The following is a 21,915-nucleotide window of genomic DNA, read 5'->3' on the forward strand; positions in this document are numbered from 1 at the left end:
ATACTGACAAAGAAGCTTGAGAACAAGTTAAGGACTGCGCAAAGAGTGATGGAATGAAGATTGCTAGGCATACCGTTAAGAGACAGAAAGAGAGCGGTTTGGATCAGAGAGCAAACGAGTATAGCCGACATTCTAATTCATATTAAGAGAAAGAAATGGAGCTGGGCACATGATGTAATGCGCAGGTTAGATAACCGTTGCACCATTAGGGTTACAGAATCAGTACGAAGAGAAGGGAAGTGCAGTCAAAGACGGCAGAAGGCTAGGTGGGGCGATGAAATTAGGAAACTCGTGAGCGCTAGTTGGAATCGGTTGGCACAGGACAGGGGTAATTTGAGACCGCAAGGAGAGGCCTTGGTCCTGCAGTGGACATAAAATGGGCTGCTGCTGGTGATGATGATGCTTTTGTGTTTTAAAGGCCAACTGGCTACAGCGTACTCTACTTGCACCAAGTCTAGAACGTTTTAAGTATTTCTTTTTTTTTATCAGGCCTAAAATTGATAGGAGTAATACTTGTAGGAGGAACACATATGCAACTGTGACACTGGCACAGTGTATACCAGTTTTCTTTTTATTTAAACAGACATTTAAAAAATATATTATTAAACCAATGAAGGGATGCTTTCTCTACTACTCAACCTTCAGCAAAGCAGACATAAGTTATGCTAAGCAGCCATTGCAGTTTGATCGCTAATGAATTAAAATCACTTAGCACCTGTTTCAAGGCTCATCCCAGAATGGCACGCTTATTGTGGGATGGGTAGAGCAAATTCGGCAATTTTAAACATGCCATCTATTGTTGGGTTATTCTTCAACAAAACTGGACCTTTTCCCCTCCAATTCCAAACCACATGTCCATCAAGAGCTCGCCATACTGAAGCGATGAATAGTGAAGAAAGCTTCTTTGCATCTGTACAATCCTTTTTCTTTTATATCTCTTTCCATAAAGATAGATCACCCGGTGCATTGCCTCTGTGCACTTTAGTAATACTGGTGCTGCCTTCAAGCCTTTACCTTAATTTAACTTACCGAGTTTCCTTGAAATGTGCCCCTTTATAAGCGTTCCTATGTTTAGAGAGTATTTGCAGAGAATCGGTCATGGCTTGAGCACTGACAAGCTTCAATTCTGCAATTATGATAATCTCCGTAAAGCAATTTTTCAAAACAATCATTAATAAGCTTTAATAAAGTGGGCTAATCTGCCATTACCAGACATTTAGTTATGTGCACCTAAACTAATAAGGTCGTGCAAAGAAAAGGTGACATTGTCCAGTCCATTACGCCATTTTTAAAATGTCTTGGCTGTTCACCTTCAAATTGCATGTTATGTGCAGGAAAGTGGGCAACTCAAGGCATGTTGCAGAGCCCTTTAAAAGTTGTGCATTTCTTCCATTTCTAACTTGGCAGTCCTGGATGAAAATTCAGGCAAGCACACAAAAAATTAGCTCTCCCCTGATTAGGCTGCCATCTCAGCTTGAAAGATGCCTTAGAAAGATGCAGGGCAGCACGCACCTCAGAGGCGCCACATTGCCATCCATGCTGAAGACTCCATCGGTGACTATGAGCCTCTGGCGACTCTTTCCAACAGCGTCCTGCAGTTTCTCCTCCAGGTCTGAAACACGGATGACACATTTTCACAAGTTGCATGCTCACAAGACAAAATCATCCAGGTATTGCGCACCGGGGAAATCAGTGTAAGCAAAGCATTTATGAGTCAGCAAGACAAAATGACGCATTAAAAGACACAAAGCGGACTTTGGCAATGAAGCTCAATGCGAAGACCGTCAGGCAAGAAGCAGACAAAATGACAATGTGCATATGTTGAAGTGACAATGTGCATGTGTTCTGCGCAAAGTTTGGGATGGAATGCCTGCCGCTGGAATAAATGTGATGCAGAGTCCGAGAGCTAACTTTGCGATTTGGTGTGTACCATTCATGTCTCGGTGCTTGAAGCGGTACTTTTGTGCCTTGCAAAGCCGGATTCCATCAATGATAGAGGCATGGTTCAGCTCGTCCGACAGCACCGCATCCTCTGGGCTCAAAAGAACCTCGAAGATGCCTGCATTGGCATCAAAGCAGCTGGCATACAAGATGGCATCCTCCCGGCCGTGGAAGCGTGAAATCTTCTGTTCCAGGTCCTTGTGGATGTCCTGCATTGGCCAGTCCTCACTTTGACATGTTGTGGACCACCATACCTCAACAGTACACACACTGGAAACAACTGCCATGCCCAATGTATCTCACATCGTACACTTGTTTGCCATCATTCAATCTCATACAATGATGTGCCATGACAGTAAGTACTTTGCCTGATGCCACTAAAATAGCTGTCTTAGGGGACACTAAATAAAGAATTTTTAAGCTCTTTCAGTAAGCTACCCTCCTACAACACTAAAAAAGCCATTCTTGCCATGAGGAGAAGCTAGGCAAGCCTTTAGAAAAGATGCAGAAGGTAAAGATGGGCAGCGACAGTGCCTTGAAGTTTCTGCACTGGGTTGCCATGATGTGATGAATTTTGGTGGCATCTGCTCAGACCTAGTTAACGTTTCATCGGTAAAGATGAACTGGCATTGCGTTATACCAGAAGAGCCAGACAGAACTTGGAAAGGTTCACGAACTTTTACTGGGCCACAATGGTCTAAGTACACAAAATGCATGATGTGACACTGACATACCAGTGCTAGGATTTCGGCACGAAATAAAAAAAATGGTACTTTAATATTTAATTGATCTTTTAATAACCAACCTATTACCGCAAAATTAATGAATATATGGTTTTGAAAGAACACTTAATCAGCTTAGCAGGGTAAAGTTGTAGGCCAGTTGGTGAGACATTGTGAATAAAACCGCTACATAGACAAGACGGAGGGAGACGACAGCACAAGGCGGTTGTTCATCGGTAAAGATGAACAAAGATGAACCGTCCTGTGTTGTAATTTCCCTCCATCCTGTGTCTGCAGCGGTTTCATTCACAACTTTATCAGTGTACACTGATTTACTGTTTTGGCCGGTATAATCTGCATATTCTGCAGAATATACGCAATTCTGCACAGAATATACGAATATTTGCATGTTCTGCACAGTCTTTACAAAATGCCACCTGTAACATTCTCAGTCTTTTTAAAGCGTTGCTCTCCACTGCTCTTGATGAAAGCGAGCAGCAACCCTGTCCTTGCACTCGCCACAGCCATCACACATAGCAGAAGCTTCACCCTATCAGGTCTGTGCTGGTGACTGTGCTGCAATGGCAATGAATGTTTCTGCTCCATGCACTATACATCAATTTCAATAACACAGCAAAATGTTCAAGAAGAGTGGCTAAAAAATGTGCCTGCACAATTATGTTGTATTGGGCTCAGCCAGTCACAAAGTTCTAAACGCTAAAAAAAAAAAAATCTATGTGATGTTGAATTGTTCAGTGTTAGTGAGATCAAAACGATGGTACATCTGTTATTCTATATGAGGCATACCTTGCTTTTTTTTTCTTTTTCAGAGATATAAAGTGTATGGAGAAGACATCCATCAGTGAAGCCCCCCTAGGACTGTTACTCGGAATAAATTACAGAGAGAATGCTGGAACCAAGAGCAAAGACGAGGAAAATAAGCAGATTCCTCATCTGTGGCCCTGCTCGTCTTGGGTGACATTGCCGCTTCATATACCTGTTCATAACTTCTTATTACATGTATGTGTCGGGACTCATTATAGTGTGTGGTGAAACTTGTTCTCGCCTTTGTCCCTGTGTGTTCCAGTGTGTCTAGGACTGTATGCAGGTTTTCTTTACTCTCTTTAGCTTACTCTCCGAATCTGATACATTTCTTACAACTTCTCTTTAATGATATGTGAAAATCAGTAGCTGTCAGTATTGCAATATGGCTAAATCCTTTTCTCTTATTTTCCTTTCAATTTAAAAAAAGAAAAAATGGAAATACGGTAACTCTCATTAACTCAAACCTATAAACAGTGGGAACATGTTTTTGAGATAAGCAGAGCTTTGAGAGAAGTGAAATCACGACAATCGAAGCCCGCTGGTCGTACATATACTGCATAGAGCCTTTCCAAATGGTGCCAGTAATACTATTCCTGATCACTTTTGCGTACATCGGCACGGGACACGGTGTCTATGAGTAACAGCACTACTGGCCCTGGGCTAAGACATTGTGCTTGTCACAGAGTCAAGAGAATTGATCCTAATGAAATATTTGAGGCAAGTCATCCAAATATGACTAGTTACAGAGATACAAAAGCTGACACTGCTACTTTCTGCACGGCAACGAATTCCAAACACTTTCACTTCGAAAACCGAAACAGAACTGCGGAAGACTACAACTGTCAAGCCTTTAGCAGCTGCCCCCGAGTGAAGCGCTATTTGCACATCACTATAATGTGAGCCTGAAGTGAGCATCCTTATCAAGCTGCATCTCTCTGAAACACTGTGGGCTCGCATGCCGGTTTCATTTAGGCGCAGCATGTGGTCTGATCATGCCTGCTCAAAAGTTGCAATCATCTTGCTCAAGGTCACAATTAATATGCTGTAACCACTCAGGAAGAGGACCTTAGTGTTGAAGCAATGAACGACAATCTTATGGGCATCATTAATGAGAGTGCAATAGAAGTCGGTGGTAACTCCGTTAGACAGGATACCAGTAATCTATCGCAGGAGGCGAAAGATCTGATCTTGTATAAAAGCCTCTAACCTTACAGCTAGAATAGAACTAGCAGAACTTTCCAAGTTATTCAACAAGCGTAAGACAGCTGACAAAAGGAAGTATAATATGGATAGAATTGAACATGCTCTCAGGAATGGAGGAAGCCTAAAAGTAGTGAAGAAAAAACTAGGAATAGGCAAGAATCAGATGTATGCATTAAGAGACAAAGCCGTCAATATCATTACTAATATGGATGAGGTCATGCAAGTGGCTGAGGAGTTCTATAGAGATTTATACAGTACCAGTGGCACCCACGACGTTAATGGAAGAGAGAATAGTCTTGAGGAATTCGAAATCCCAAAGGTAACGCCGGAAGAAGTAAAGAAAGCCTTAGGAGATATGCAAAGGGGGAAGGCAGCTGGGGAGGATCAGGTAACAGCAGATTTGTTAAAGGATGGTGGGCAGGTTGTTCTAGAAAAACTGGCCACCCTGTATACGCAATGCTTCATGACCTCGAGCATACCGGAATCTTGGAAGAACGCTAACATAATCCTAATCCATAAGAAAGGGGACGCCAAATACTCAAAAAATTATAGACCAATCAGCTTATTGTCCGTTGCCTACAAAGTATTTACTAAGGTAATCGCAAATAGAATTGGAAACACTTTAGACTTCTGTCAACCAAAGGACCAGGCAGGATTCCGTAAAGGCTGCTCAACAATAGACCATATTCACTCTATCAATCAGGTGATAGAGAAATGTGCGGAATATAACCAACCTTTATATATGGCTTTCATTGATTACGAGAAAGTGTTTGATTCAGTCGAAACCTCAGCAGTCATGGAGGCATTATGGAATCAGAGTGTAGAAGAGCTATGTGTAAAAATGCTGAAAGATAACTATAACGGCTCCACAGCCACCGTAATTCTCCATAAAGAAAGCAACAAAATCCCAATAAAGAAAGGCATCAGGCAGGGAGATACGATCTCTCCAATGCTATTCACAGCCTGTTTACAGGAGGTATTCAGAGACCTGGATTGGGAAGAATTGGGGATAAGAGCTAATGGAGAATACCTTAGTAACTCAGGGGATCAACTGCAATGCCTGCTCCCTGACCTGGAGAGGTAAAGCAGAAGGGTGGGTCTAAAAATTAATCTGCAGAAAACTAAAGTAATGTTTAACAGTCTCGAAGAGAACAGCAGTTTACGATAGGTAGCAAGGCACTGGAAGTGGTAAGGGAATACATCTACTTAGGGCAGGTAGTGACCGCAGATCCGGATCATGAGACTGAAATAATCAGAAGAATAAGAGTTGGCTGGGGTGCATTTGGCAGGCATTCTCAGATCATGAACAGCAGGCTGCCATTAAACCTCAAGAGAAAAACTTGAAGGACGCTTAAGCTTCGTCTTCAAGAGTGGAACGCAATAGCGTTATCGCACCCCATTCGCACCGCCCACTCATTCGCTCGGCATGCTTTTGAGTCACACAAAGATAAAAGTGAAACGAGCAAAGAACTCGATGCCTTGGAGGGAAAAACGATCTACGCGAGCCAAACGTCGTGATCGGCACGGTCAACCGGGCCGTGACGCGCCATGAAGGCGGACGCAATCATGGCGCTGGCACCTCGACGGGATCATCCTCTATCTCGCTTGGGAGCACTATGCAGACGCATGACTCCTCGCCAGCAGCACGGCATACATCGCAGGGGACGCTTTCCGACCAGACGCGCTACGGTGCAGCGATCACGTCAGAGGTGTCCCGCATCGGACGCTGCACATAGGAATCGCGCTGTGAGCGGAAAGAGGAGCCCCGTCGCCTAAACACGAGGGTTCGAGTGACACACGCTGGAAGTTGGAAGGGGAGAAAGAGTGAGAAAACTTATTAAACGCAAGGGTATTGGGGCATCCTCGCACCGATGTCCGCACGGCCCCAATGCGCTCAAACGAGACGAAGGGGAGAAGCAGGTGAGTGGTGCGCCACCTGTTGGGGCAGCGCCGTACATTGCGAGGAGGGGGTTTTCTGTGTTTGCCGCAAGATGGCTCTGCGTGTGCGCCACGCGCAGAAGAAATGTAGCGGAAACATAGTTCGCTACGCATTTAACTGCGACTTCTGTAATTTACATGCTCATAATTACCGACATACACCGCAGTATGACATTCTACGGCATGTTTCTAAGGCAACACCGCATTCACTAGAGGTGCTTTTGTCCCACTTGAACCATCTAAGTCATGGCTGAGTGGTAGCGTCTCCGTCTCACACTCCGGAGACCCTGATTCGATTCCCACCCAGCCGATCTTGCAAGTTGTTTTTATTTATGGATTGCCTTCCACGATTTTTCGTTCACGGCCAACACCGCCGACGCCAATGACACGGCTTTTCTGCGACACGAGTTGCTTAACGCTGTCGTGTTAAAAGTGTATAACAGCTGTGTCTTACCAGTGCTCACATATGGGGCAGAAACCTGGAGGCTTACGAAAAGGGTTCTACTTAAATTGAGGATGATGCAACGAGCTATGGAAAGAAGAATGATGCGTGTAACGTTAAGGGATAAGAAAAGAGCAGATTGAGTGAGGGAACAAACGCGAGTTAGTGACATCTTACTTGAAATCAAGAAAAAGAAATGGGCATGGGCAGGACATGTAACGAGGAGGGAAGATAACCGATGGTCATTAAAGATTACGGACTGGATTCCAAGAGAGAGAAGCGTAGCAGGGGGCGGCAGAAAGTTAGGTGGGCAGATGAGATTAAGAAGTTCGCAGGGACATGGCCACAATTAGTACATGAATGGGGTAGTTGGAGAAGTATGCGAGAGGCCTTTGCCCTGCAGTGGGTGTAACCAGGCTGATGGTGATGATGATGATGATGAACCACACTGATGCATCCCTGAGAGCATTGTAAATGAAAGCATTCTAAATGAAACAAATTAATTTCATGATTGCAGAGTCCAATGCAAGAACATTTCAAGATAAGGGGTGAGAAACACATGGGTTACCTGGCTGGAAAAAAAAAATTCCAACAACTAATGTTTCAAGATACTGGTTCGAGTTAATGAGTGCTTACTGTATGTGGATCCCATGTGCTGTAGGAATCGATTAAGACAATGCTTTCATTGGTGTTTGCAAGGAATGCAGCCCTTCTTTAACCATCTGCAAGTGCAAAGCACACGACCAGAACAGACGCGCTTTTACCAGGATATGCCTCCCTCAATGTAAACTTGTGATACTTCAAAATGAAAATCTCACACATGATGACAGAGGAGTGACCATGATGACATGACAATAATGGCCTTACCAAGACTGTGTGACAATTATAGAATGATGATGACAGCACGATAACGATCGAATGACGACGACTGCCTGATGTTGACGGCATGACGACGACCCCATAATGATAAAGGCATGACAGTGGAACGATGACACAGTTTGGTAAGGAAGGAATGAAGCTAACGGTTGTGGGGATGCTCGACTTTCACGCTTCCCCTGATATTGTTTTCCGACATGGCTCGCATTTCCTGTAATCTGGCTTCTCCCTGTAGCTAAGTGGCAGCGGTGGTCGGTGTGGTCACGAGATATGGTGTGAGCGTTGCACTGCTAGCACCACCTAACGGCGGCGTTACTCGGGTGCAACAGGGAGTAGGCTCTCCCTGTCTTGGCCAGTGGCCTGAACCTTCCACACGTGCACCGATCCATGCTTCGTGGGACCATCCGAGAAACCGAGAAAGGCTTGAGAGCGAGACACTGGAATGGGTGAACATGATCATTCGAATGTGCCACCGTTTGCATTATCATACATGTGAATGACTAGGCCTTGTTGTCTAGCATGTGGGCGAACATATTCGCTCGCTATCCAGTTGCGGTGAGTCACACATGCTCGATTTGTTGCGCACCTATCAGAATGTTCTATGTGTTGTGATTTGGTTAGCAGGCATTGTCCCAAGAGCATATTTGAGATCCCACGCAGTATGACAATGATGTCGTAAGGACAATGGCATAATGACGAAGGCATGGTGATTATGGACTGACAAAAACTGTGTGACACTGGCAGAATGATAAAGGTATGACAATGATGATTTGACGATGCCAGATTGATGACAACAGAACATTCATTATCGCATGAAAAAGAAAAAATGACGAAGGCAAATGACGATGACGGCATAATGATGGAGGCATGACAATGGTGGAATGATGGCAATGGATTGACAATGACTGCATGACCACAATGCAATGATGGCATAATGATGACAACGATTGAATAATGATGAGAGAACACTGACGAAAGCATGGTAACAAAGGAATGACAACGAGGAGGCACCAGACTGACAATAGAATAAAAATGATGGATTAAAAACTGCATGATGATAGGGGAGTGACGGCGACATCATGACAAAAATACGATTCCATTCCGTTTCAAGCATTTATACTTATCATTCAAGTGTAATCCAAATAAATCTTGACCTTTCATTGTAACCATTAAGCACGCATCAAGACATTGCCATTTTATCACTTTTTCGTCGATTCATTCACACAGCTGCTGCATCCATACCAAATCTGAAAGAAGCATGTTAGACGTCAGAAAGACTGCACAATCAGTTGAGCTGCACCCGCATTTCCGGCACTACACATGCTTTCAATTTTTCACCTCTGCCTTGTGCTATCTGTCTATGGAACACTCTCCGGGATAACGTCACTTCCCAATCTAACCATGACACTTTTCGCAGTCAACTGATTGAACACTATCGTCTCTAGTCCTGCTGTGTCTTCATTTTTCTGAGCCTTTATACTTTACCTGTAGCTTTCTATATCAAGCATTTTCACTGATCCGTAGTTTATAAATTTTGTGCATATCTTATATTGATTATTTATTTTTCTGAAGAAATCCCACGTGAGTTCACACACGTTTCAAACTCCGTGAACCTGGAGCCAAGTGTGGATGACAGAGTTTGTTGTTGTCTGCATGTTCGTTTTCTCTCACTTTGCATTACGGTGGTTCATTATTTATGTCTTCCCTTGTGTCTATGTGCTTACTCTGTAATACAATGATCTTCATGTAATAGTTACATGTACCTTTCTACGTGTTTTTGTTCCTGTTTTTAGTTTTCATTTTAATTGAATTTTTGTATTGACTATCTTGACATTGTGTGCTAGAGCATAGTACGAATAGTGCTTTTGTTACACTGATGCCATTTTTGTTGCTTATAATAACATTTGTTTTGAATTTATGTAAGTGTAGTCCCCTCTTACCCCATGCATTCCTACAGGCCAGTAAAGTGTTCTTAAATGAAAAAAACAAAAAACTGACGACAATAAAATGATGACGGCATTACAATAAAGGAATGAGGAGGATGGCAGGAAAACGAAGATGTCTTTGTGATGGAACTAATGCCTACAGTTGCACAGATCACCGGCTGCACCAGCCGCCTTGGTTCGCACTACAGTCGCCGGCCGATAATTTGGGCATGCTTGAACATCTTGGATAACTTGGACATCTTTGGATAACTTCGACAGCTCTGCAGAACCACCACTGGTTTCACAAACAATGCACAAGGACAACCGAAATTTCTGTCACTTTGAATTAATGAATTCTGCAGTTTCCCATGCCAAAACCATGATCTGATTATGAGGCATGCCATAGTAGGCGACTCTAGATTAATTTCAACCACCAGGGGATCTTTAACATGCCCCTCATGCACAGGATATGGCCGTTGTTGGATTTCGTCCCCGTCGAAATGCAGCTGCCGCAGCCAGTATTTGATCACGCGACCACGTGCTTAGCAGTGCAACACCACAGCTGTTAAGCCACCGTGGCGGGTTAATTTCTGACACCTTGCAGCCTGTCGTGTGATAACTCAGACTCCAACTGCATGACCGTATGCTAATTTGGCCACTGAGTCCAGTATAAATATAGATGATTTCATGTTGATATGTTGCCAGCATTTCCTCTATACTGGAACAATTGAAGCCTAGTCGATCTAGAAGTTGTCAAATGTGCCCAAAACACAGTACAAGCCAATCCAGTAACTCGTTAAAAGCTGCATTTGAAATTTGCGCATTTTGTCATGCAAGTTCCATTTTGCTCTTATCATCCACCGTTCATGGTCGGCTGATCCTGCTGATGACGCCAGTGGAACGTCACTCTGACTGCTGACAAAGCACAAAAGCGTGAAAAGGAATAACATAAAAGGCATTGCCATAAAATCACTACAACTCACCGTCTGCGTGAGTTGTTTATTATCTCACTGTCTAGGCGAATGGTGTACATGCATGCAGAAACACGTCGACAAACTTAGACCGTACTACTGGATGATCAATTTTGAAGATACTTTTGCTATATTTGCATGACAATAGGTCAGCAAAATTAATGGAACTCACTTAAACCCAGACTCACCAATATTCTACTCAGCTGGGCCACTTGGACTCAAACTCACCAATATTCTACTAAGCGGAACTGACTCGGACTTAGACACACCAAGCCAGGTTCACTCGTGCTCAGACTCACAAGAAGCAAACTCAGGCAGGCCTACTTAGAATCATGGACTTACATTCACTCTGACTCTTTTGGGTCGATGTAATTATGGACATAATCAAACTAATGGAATCATCGGACCAGACTCTACTAAATCTCATGAAAGGGCACGCTTACTCATTTGATTTGAACTCACAGGCTTATAACTCATGTGAATTACTAATTCACTAAAAGGATCACTGATAGAAAGCAAGATCAGAGCTTGCTTCAAAGTCAAATTCACACTCATGTTTACAAACATGCACTGCCACGCGCTCACTTGTAGACTCTTCCCCTCAAAATCACACATACTCGTTTATGCTCATAATGACATGCATTCCCACTCACCAGTGTTTACCGACAAACAAACCAGAGTGTCAAACCGAAAAAGAAATACCAGTTCAGTTTGGGTTTGACGCGCTCTGATTTCTTTCTGGTTAAATTCCTGTTTCTACAAATAAAAAATGCAGCGGCGATTCAGCTGTAAATGTGAGAAAAATGCGTCAGCATCATGTCACACCTCTTTGAGGCCTTTGGTAGGTGACAAACTGCGTTCACCACATTGCAAAGTGCTCTTCAGCTCACTTGACACACATCCTGCCTCTTCGAAGAGCTAAGTGCAACTGACGATGGTGTGGAGTCAACTATGGTGAGTTTCGTGCATGTACACACACACTTCTACCACATGTCTGGCTTCCCACACTTCACGCACATACACTTTTTTCCACTTTGACACTTCTAATGCTTACGCAATGAAAAAATATAACAGTTTGCAAACTGGTTCAGCATAGTCCACTTTACCTAGCCTCATGACGACACACTGCCCAGCGCTACCGACTTGTCGACATAGTGTATGCACAAGTTATGTCAGAAGGAGGCAGAAATGAACTACCTTGCAAATGGGAGAAAGCAATTGATGTTTTTACATGAATGCCAATTAATGAAGCATAATGTTACCCAGCCACAACAGGCTTACACATAAAGGCAGCCATCTTAACAGGCAGTGGTGCCGCTAGATCTAGAGTGTGCGGCTTGCGGTGCATTAGCTCGATGTTTCCATCTTTGCGCTCCCACTTGCTTTTATCACGCTCCCGTTTGCTTTTATTGTCATTCGTACTGAGTGCATGCAAACGGTACAAAATTGCCTTCTTAAATGTATGAGCGTGCTGATTTAGATGTATGTCAAGGGAAAGTCTCGATGGTCATAATCGAATTATACGGTTTTTCTTCATAAATGATGCATTATAATTTAGCTACATGATATTGCAAACATGTCAAAAATTGTAAATGTGTACGAAAATAAAGAAGTAAGACATTATTAGTCTGATTCTGATAAGAGCACATCCACAGAGATGGCAAGTGACAAATCACGAAGAAAAATGATGCAGTATTGTTCATACAACAAAGCACCATATTTTCGATACATCACAATGTCCAGAAATCCATTACAAAAAGTGAGCATATATAATGAGCATGCACAGCGCAATCACTTTAAGTGCAGCTGAAACTATGTCATGGAAAGAAAAATTTAACTGAATAGATCCAGGAAGTAACATAAGTAACACCATTAAAATACTAGCTGTACCCTCAATTAACTTTTTGGCATGCTCAATTAACTTTTTGGCAGGCATGCTCGCCAAGATTGCATCGTAGGAGAAACAGTATGCACCATGAAATTCAGTATAAAAAAAAGCCTAAGTAACATGACGCCTAACCTAACTAGGATACATGAGCACACTTGAAAGTTTGTGTCACCTCACCATACTGGAATACACGGCTGGGAACTGAACTTTTCGAAGGTCCCCCCAGTTGTTTCACAGATGCCATATGCCATATGTTTCACAGATGCCAGACAAAAATTGCTCATAAGCTTAGATATGCATACAGCACAGCCAGCAGACGGCTGTGACATCAACATTAATTGTGCAGAATGCCAGCGCCACATCCGCACAAGCCAACGGTGCCAACACACAATTTAAGCAGCATGCACGCGTAACACAGAAGGTCAAGCACATGCTGAAAAGGAATGCTAACTGAACCTGTTGTATATGCTGTCATCTAGTGAAAGTGGGGAGACATAGTTCCCTGTGACTGCACGTGGTCGACGATCTGACAGCACATGCTCTTCTTCTTGAGATAGAACACATCTGAGAGACCATTAAATGTGTGCGTATGTGACTCCTCGTCTGGCCATCTCGCACTTCCTTCCTGGCTACAACATGGTGTCAGAAGAGGTTCTACCAGCGGACATCGGCTCCTAGACCTCCTTCGTGCGAAGGACGATGCCAGCAACGAAACGCCGGTAAGCTGCTCTCTATACGCACATGTCGGTACTCAAGCAACTGACCCCTTAACGTTAAAGGCCATGGCATCATTCGTAATTCAACTGCCGGACGTCTTCAACTTTTTGACACCAAACGAGTGGCTGAAGTGGAAACAAAGATTTGAACGTTTCCGAACCTCTTCAGGGTTGTGTGTTCAGCCTGAGAAGCATCAAGTAGACATGCTACTCTACATCATGGGCGAGCGAGCTGAGGTAATCTACACCCCTATTGCGCTCTCTGAAGAGAACTCTAAGAAATTCAACGCCGTCTTGGAGCAGTTCGACAAATACTTTATCCCATGACGCAACGTAATCTTTGAATGAGCCCGATTCAACACCAGAGTGCAACAAGACGGTGAGTCGGCCAAAGATTTCATTACTGCGCTTCACACACTTTCGAAAGACTGCGAGTTCGGCAGTCTTCAAGAAGAGTTCACGCGCCACCGCCTTGTAGTTGGGATAAAAGATAAGCAGCTATCCACCAGGCTACAGCTCGACGCAGACCTCACTCTTCAGAAGGCTCTTGAGTCCGTCCGTGAGATCGAGAGCGTCCGTCAGCAACAAGTCGAGCTCTGCCAGGAAGTGCCACATGTGAACAAAGTTGCGTCCGCTCCCCAATCCACTTGGGGTACTTTGAAACAGGACAGAAACGGCAGCTATTCACGTGAGGCAAACAAGTAATCTTCATCCTCCAGTAAAAGCAGCATGCAGAAACCATGCCATTGATGCAGTCAAGAGTGTCACTCTCGTACTCTGTGCCCAGCATGCTGTTACGACTTTGAGGTGGTCCCGTAGCGCTCGTCACCCGTTTCGTGACAGAGCGTTGGTAGCGAAGACTCCGAGTAAGGCGTCGATATGAATAACGAAAGGGACTTTATACACTATATACAGGTCATCATACAGGACAAGATCGGATCGGCTCGGGGGCCGAGAGCTCACAGCAAACGCGACTGTTCCAGCACAGCGACGTCCGGTGAGACTCCAACGCGTGACACATCTCACTCCGCTCGAGAGCGGCACTCGGCTCCTGCTGGGTCGGTCGATCCGGTTCTCCAGGCGGCGGCGGCGGGGCTTATAAAGCCCCGAGAAACAATTGTTACTCAAACGGCCCAATACAAAGCTAGCACTCGACGGCCGTCTGAGAGGTCCAACCAGCAACTGCGCTGGCCACCCGCTTCAACGTTGCCGTGCGCGGTGACCTCCAGGGAAAAGGAAATACGGCGCCGGGCTGTCTAGCACTTTGTTGCACGTTTGGACATGCTGCTTGCAGATGCTTCTCCTCAGGACTCTGCTGCCTGATGGCTCAGCATCTTGACTTGTCAAGGAGAATTTAGGGCACTGTGCCTTTCGGCACAGCCCCGGGTTTGTCCAAAGGGCATTCGCAGGATAAATTCTGCATCTTGTAGATTCAGATTCTGGGCTGGTGGTAATGGCACAACAGCATCCCCGCCATCAGATAAGGCGCAGGAAAGACGAGCTGCCTCCACGTGGCTCGGATGCCAGGCGCGCACGTTCGTCAGGCTCGTCCAAGTTCACGTCCAGTGTCCGGACGCCAGGTAATGCTCAGAATCAACAATGCTCAGAAGTCTGCAGGAATTGCCGGAAAAGGGGCCATTACACCTCTGTATGCATGTTGCGGCGCCTCAATCGTGTTGAAATGCAACAAGTCAATTTAGAAGCAGGATTCCTCGGAGTAATCAAGACGTTGGATGCTGGAACGTGGGAGGCAACAGTTTTGGTTCAAGGTCAGCCAGTATATTTCTACATCGACACTGGCGCCGACGAAACAGTCCTCCCGAAGCAAATATTCCAGACGCTCAAGGACAGACCTTTTCACTCGGCTCCTCCTCGCCAGCTACATGGTCCAGATTGAAAGCTTCATCCAGCCATAGGAGTGGCACAAGTCAAGCTCATCTACCGCGACCATACGACTACTCAGGATGTCTACATCTTAGATGAGGTCCGCACTCCGTTGCTAGGCAAGCCAGCGATCAAAGAACTCCAGATGTTGACATTTGTAAACGCCATTGCTGAGAAAGTGAATCCGAAAGAAGAATTTCCAGCATTATTCCAGGGACTCGGCAAGCTGCACAGGGAACACCAAATTCAAATGCAAGCAGGAACGAAACCTTTTGCGCTAAGCACCCCGAGGCGCATCCCAATTCCTTTATACGAAAGCACAAAGTTGGAACTACAAAGAATGCAGAATCTCGGCATCATATCACCTGTTGACGAGCCAACTGAGTGGTGTGCACCAACGTTAATCATCCCAAAGCCCTCCGGAGACGTGAGAATCTGCGTGAACTTCACAGAAGTGAACCGCCACGTTCTGAGAGAATGGCATCCTATCCCTTCCGTGGAGTACACTCTCGGACTTCTTCACGGAGCTAAAATGTACTCTAAACTGGATGCTAACTCTGGATTTTGGCAAATTCCATGTTGTGAAGGTTCTAAAAAGCTCACCACATTCATCTCACCTTTTGGGCGCTTCTGTTTCAACCGGTTACCATTTGGAATTGCGCCTGCTCCTGAACACTTCCAGAAACAGATGTCATGCATTTTAGAAGGCGTCAGTAGGGTTGTCTGTCACATGGACGACATCCTTATCTGGAGTTCGAATGAGCATGGGCACAATGAGACACTCAGAAATGTGCTGCAGCTACTCGTCAAGGCTGCAGTGACATTGAATGAAACCAAATGCTTGTTTATTGTCCAGCGCCTCACATTCCTTGGACGCTGGCTAGACCAAGATGCAACACGACCCAACAAAAGGAAAGTTGAAGCCATTATGAAAATGGAGAGCCCAAGAAACAGGACCGAGCTGCAGAGAGAACAACAAGTAACAGAAAAATGCCACTAAATAGTTCCGAATTTCCAGAAAGACCCTGGAAACGCATTGCAATGGACTTGTTTCACTGTAACAGCAAGTGGTGGTTGATAACAACAGATTATTATTCAAGATACCCTGAACTGGCTTGGCTCGAGAAGCTTACGTCCGCAGCTGTAGTCAACCACTGCAAGTCATTTTTTGCCCGCCACGGGATTCCTGAGGAAGTGGTTTCCAACAACGGCACACAGTTTTCGTCGACTGAGTTTTCACTCTTCGCTCAGGACTACGCCTTCAAGCACATTACCTCTAGCCCTCACTATCCTCAGAGCAATGGACTTGCTGAGGCTGCGGCAAAAATCATCAAGACTTCCATGACAAAGGTGAAAGACCCTTACTTGATGCTTCTAGCTTACAGGCCGACTCCTTTGAAGAATGGGTATAGCCCTGCGGAACTACTGATGGGTCCTTGGCTAAGAACCAAGCTTCATCTTAGTTCCACCAAGCTGACACCCCAATTGCCGGATCAAGAGAGCTTTTGGAAGTTCGAGAAACAGTACTGGAAATGTCAAAGGAAAGACTTTGACAGACGTCATGGAGTCCGCGACCTTCCTGAGCTATTCTACGGAGACAACGTCTGGTTGATAGACCTCAAGTGCAAAGTGACAGCGCAAGCCCCAGCCGATAAGCCTCGATCCTACTGGGTTAACACCGACACTGATGCTGTATACAGGAACAGGACCCAGCTAGTTCGCTATTCCCCTGCTAAAACCAACGCAGAAAGTGTTTGTATCAGCGAATTGTAGCAGATGCCTGTTCATGTTGCCAAGACACTTCCCACATGCATACTAGAACTGGGAAGTGCGTGAAGCCGCCTGCTGCAGTGAACTTCGCTTGCTCTGTTGGGGAGATATTGTATATGCTGCCATCTAGTGAAAGCGGGGAGACACAGTTCCCCGTGACTGCGCGTGGTTGGCGATCTGGCAGCGCGTGCTTTTCTTCTTGAGATAGAATACGTCTGAGAGACCATTAAACGTGTGTGTATGTGACTCCTCGTCTGGCCATCTCGCTCTTCCTTCCTGGCTACAACAGAACCAGCCACACTAAGCATTCGCAATGTGATCACGCTTGCTTCTCACGCCAGTGCCGTAACACCTGATAATGCCTTACCCTCCTCGCAAAGGTAAAGGCGAAAGTGAAAGCTATGTTAGCAAGGCACCCCATGCTTTGCATACGCCTGCGATGCTTCTCACATTTCCCTTTCAAACTCTTTCCATCATGTTGTGGAGGTGCAAGGAGTAGACACAGTTTTGGGAGCGCAACGATAAGCACCGGGCAGGGAGTGGGTGTCAAGCAGGCACGCACGCAAAGCTTGCACGTGAGTGTGTGCAAGGGAATATGGAAGTGCAGCATAGGTGCAAGCACTGTGCTGGCAATAGTGCAGAAGCGGCGCAGTTCCGTGTTGAGTGTTTTCTTTTTTATTCTCTTTCTCTCAATACAGGCGTTCAAAGTATGGTACGCCACTTCGACAAACTTTTCACGTTGCTGCCACCGCCATAATTTTAGCGATGGCTTTTTTTTCTGAATTGACCGTACGGCAAAATAATCAGAACTCACTCTGGCTCTCACAAAATTTATTTTTAGCTTAAGGCTCACTCACGATCACCAAAATTATACTGAGGCAGACTCACTCAGACACGCGGGTCAGTCTGAGCCTGAGTGACATGACTCACAAGTGTGTTTGCCGACCTATGCGCATGACTAGAACCGCACGCATCAATGGGCAACCGTGCTTCCGCACTGTGACAAGATTGCTGTCACTCGTAGACGCCAGTGCGTCTCGTGCAAGTTGGGCGAAATTGATGGTATCCTCGAAAGTGACAATCTGACAGTACGGTATATTCTGTTTTGGCCACTTGTGGAATGAAGTCTTGTAAATTCTGTATTTAGAACTCGCAATTCTTCCGACTTCTTGGCCGTCCCAGTCGAGTCTAAATTATTGCTCAGTGGTATTGGTATTGATCACTCAGAAGTGATCAAATGCGCAAAACAGCAGCAGCCAGCACCCTCTAAGGAGAGGGCAGAGGCAAGGAAAGCATAGTTTTAAACACTCTGCACTGCCTATGAGCAGTTGTTTGCCTATATTCTTCTGCTTCTATTCCAACACTTGGGCTGGCATTCAGCTGTAGCTCCATCCAGAAGGTGCAATGGGCAGCTTTCATTGAGCTTTTGTTCATGGGAATCGTACCCTTGCTCTTCAGGTTGTGGGAGAGTGCAAGGTCCGTGCCCACTCTTCTCTCATCCTCCAAATTTGGGGATTTCTCAGACCTGAGCTCATCCTGTGCCTTGCACCTACAGCTAGAGTAATTTGTGTTGCCCCTATCAGAACAACTACAGCTAGAGTAATTTGTGTTGCCTCTATCGAAACAATAAGCCAAAGTGTGGTGCATAGGGTTTCTGCACAGTCTTACTAAGCTGGGAGCCACACTCGTCAGGGGCTGACAGAGACTGCCTTGCACTCTTGCAACCAGGCCCTTTGGTCACCACTAGAGTGTGCAGTATAGCTTTTCCCCAGCAGCAACATGCTAGTGGTGCCCAGCGTTCTGTGTAGTTGCCCTGGCCACAGGCACCCATGCCTCCTGTGCCCCCTGTGTGACCAAAGAAAACAGCAAGGGCTCCACTCTCCATCGATGAAGGTTCAATTCAAGCGGCCCACTGAATTTTTTCTCAGCTGAACCAGGAGCTGAGTCTGATCACCCAGGTGGAAAGGGAAGAGGAGCAGCCACAAAATCATGCCACAATCCTGACAGGATTTACATTGAAGGGCTGTGCACCGATTTTGGAGCAATCTCCGTACATTAGAATGCTGCTAACGAGGCTGGGACTTTAACCCATGACACAATGAAAGTACACTATCACAAACACCATCCGCCTGTCTGTCTAGTCACATGTTGCTGCACCACACACTAGGAAAGGTGCAGTTACACCGAAAATGCACAAACACAACTCACCTGTGTTCCACAGATGAAGCGCACTGAGCTCAGCCCTGCACCATGAGTGTCCAGGGCCTTCTTGCCAGCCTCGATCACATCCGGGTGACTCTGCAGGTGTTGGTGCATCAAGCACATCATTCATATCACACATAAGTAACATCTCAGCTTTCCTTCATTATTTGAAGACATCCAAGTGTGAAACAAAGCCAAAAGTTGGTCAGGTTTCACTGATTCACTCCTGCCTTCGCAGTTGGTTTCCATTTGAGCTTTACCACCCAATGTGCCCTCAATGGCTGTTACCGCAGTTTCAATTCCAGTGATGACTTTTTGAATTTTATTTAGCATTTCTATAGTTTCAGCGTAGCATTAATTGACAAGGGAGAGAACATAATCAATCTTGGGACCAGGGTTAGTCTCCACATCTCTGGAACAAGTCAAGAGTAAAGCAACGAATGAGGATAGTACAGTGAAAGCTCGTTAATTCGAACTTAAATAATTCAAATTTACGGATATTTCGAACTGTACGATTTGGTCCGGCCAAGCTTCACATAAGTCTATGTATAGAAAAGCCTGTTTATTCGAACGCGAGAAGGTTCCACCATGGTTAATTTGAACTACGTGCCACTGTGCCGGCGGCTTGGCACCAGGCACATGGCCAGAGAAACACACCTACTGCCTACACATAAGGCTTCATCGCCTCTGGAACGGAGAAAACGGTGATAGAAGGCAAAATGGGGGAAAATCTAACCGGCGCAGGGTCGGCCAGAAGGCCACGGCGGCTGCCTCCTCTCCATTCTACGAGACCTCCAAGACTTCCTGCCCATCGCGAATCTCGGAGGCTTTGCAAATGTTGTTCAGCGCCTTTATCTCGGCAGTCTTCATCGGTTGTGCACGTCTGTTTTCAGCTTAGGAGGTACCAGCCGTCGTGATTCTTTGCAATGGTGTTAAGTCTCCGCTAATGTTTGTTTCGGTGGACATCGGTGGTGTGGCACAGTCGGACCCAGAGCTGCGACTTGAAGATGGCATGTGCCCGCAGCAAATACCACGCCAAAACACTGCAAGAGAAGAGTGATATCCTGCGGGAAGTGGATGCCGGACTCTTGTCTAAGCAAGAAATTGCAAAGAAGCATGCAATACCGAAAAGCACGCTATCTACTTACATAAAGAATAAGAGAGCTACTGAAGATGCCTTGGCGGCAGAAGTTGCCAACGAAAGGAAGTGGTTGCGGCCCGCAAAGTATCCCAACCTCGAAAAAGCGCTACTGCTTTGGATAAAAGACATGCGCGCTCAGGATATTCCACTGAGCGGCCCTGTGATACTGGCGAAGGCAGCGGACTTCGCCCTGTAGCTGGGTTGCAACGACTTTGCTGCTTCAGATGGGTCACTGCACCGTTTCCGCGAGCATTACCACCTTGCTTTCCGTGCTGTGTCAGGAGAAGCAAAGGCCGTAAACGTTTAAACGTGTGAAGCTTGGTGCTCCGAGGTGTTGCAAGGCCACATGGAGAAGTATTCTCCAAAGGACATCTTTAATGCGGACGAAACTGCTTAATTTTTCAAATTGCTGCCTGCCAAAACAATCACATATAAAGGTGACAAGTGCACTGGAGGGAAAAGAAGCAAGGAGAGAATAACTGTATTGGTTGCTGCGAACATGGCAGGAACTGAAAAGCTGCCGCTTTTAGTGATCAACAAATCGAAAAGTCTGCGTTGCTTCAAGAACATCCGGTCCCTCCCAGTGGACTACGCAGCGAATGGAAAGGCATGGATGACAGGGGAACTGTTCGGACAGTGGCTAGCTGAGATGGACAAAAAGTTTGAGCGTTATGGACGGAAAGTCCTCCTGCTCGTTGACAACTGTTCGGCTCATAAGGTCAATGTTGAGATGAAGGCTATTGAGCTAGCCTTCCTTCCACTTAACACTACAGCGGCGCTGCAGCCCATGGACCAAGCTATCATTAAAAATTTTTAATCGTTTTACCAGCGCCATCAGTTGGAGCGAATTATTTTGTGTAATAATTATCAGGTGACGATCCTAAGTGCATTACACATGCTTGTACATGCTTGGGAGCAAGTAACTGTGGTTACGATAGCAATCTGGTATCGCCACTGCGGCTGCGGCGCGTAAGCTCTGTAAGAAGGAAACCAGCCACCTGCACTCGAAGATGGTGTCACCGCTCCCATGGCGGACATTTTGGACGACATCTCCTTTGCTGACTGTGTCAACGTGGACGAGAGTGCAGTGGTGTGTGGTGCGCTGACAGATGAGGATATTTCTCAGGTCAGAAGTGCTGAACCTGTCGCTGCCAGTGACGAGGAGGAGGAGGAAGATGAAGCACCAGTGCGGCCCTCCACTGCGGAGGTCATGGCTGGATTGAATGCTGCCCGTCTCTTCAGTTTTGAAGAAGGCGAACAGGAGATGTTCCTCCACATTTGCTCGTTAGAGCAAAAAGTGCTGGCTGTCGCCTTCAAGGAAAAAAGGCAGACTACGATCACGGACTTTCTCAAGCATTAAATTTGTGACATGCCCTACTGCTTCCAAATTGTGTTTCCTTCACTTTTGTTAGTTCGAACTTTCATTAATTTGAACTGAAACGAGCTTTTACTGTAACAGGCAAGGTCGAGG

The 21,915-nt window shown here is 45.7% G+C and overlaps 1 protein-coding gene across 2 annotated transcripts in view; it reads right to left on the minus strand.

Moving 5' to 3' along the window:
* Positions 1-21,915, minus strand: part of Gcat (Glycine C-acetyltransferase) — a 121,365-nt gene that overhangs the window by 69,905 nt on the left and 29,545 nt on the right. For both annotated transcript variants that reach the window (XM_065437153.2, XM_065437152.2), the window contains exons 3-5: positions 19,310-19,399; positions 1,931-2,150; positions 1,513-1,612 (exon numbers count right to left, since the gene is read on the minus strand). In XM_065437153.2, the coding sequence (XP_065293225.1) occupies positions 1,513-1,612; positions 1,931-2,150; positions 19,310-19,399 (410 nt within the window). The remainder of the gene's footprint in view (positions 1-1,512; positions 1,613-1,930; positions 2,151-19,309; positions 19,400-21,915) is intronic.

The sequence above is a fragment of the Dermacentor albipictus genome, chromosome 1 (assembly GCF_038994185.2).
Source record: "Dermacentor albipictus isolate Rhodes 1998 colony chromosome 1, USDA_Dalb.pri_finalv2, whole genome shotgun sequence".
NCBI lineage: Eukaryota > Metazoa > Arthropoda > Arachnida > Ixodida > Ixodidae > Dermacentor > Dermacentor albipictus.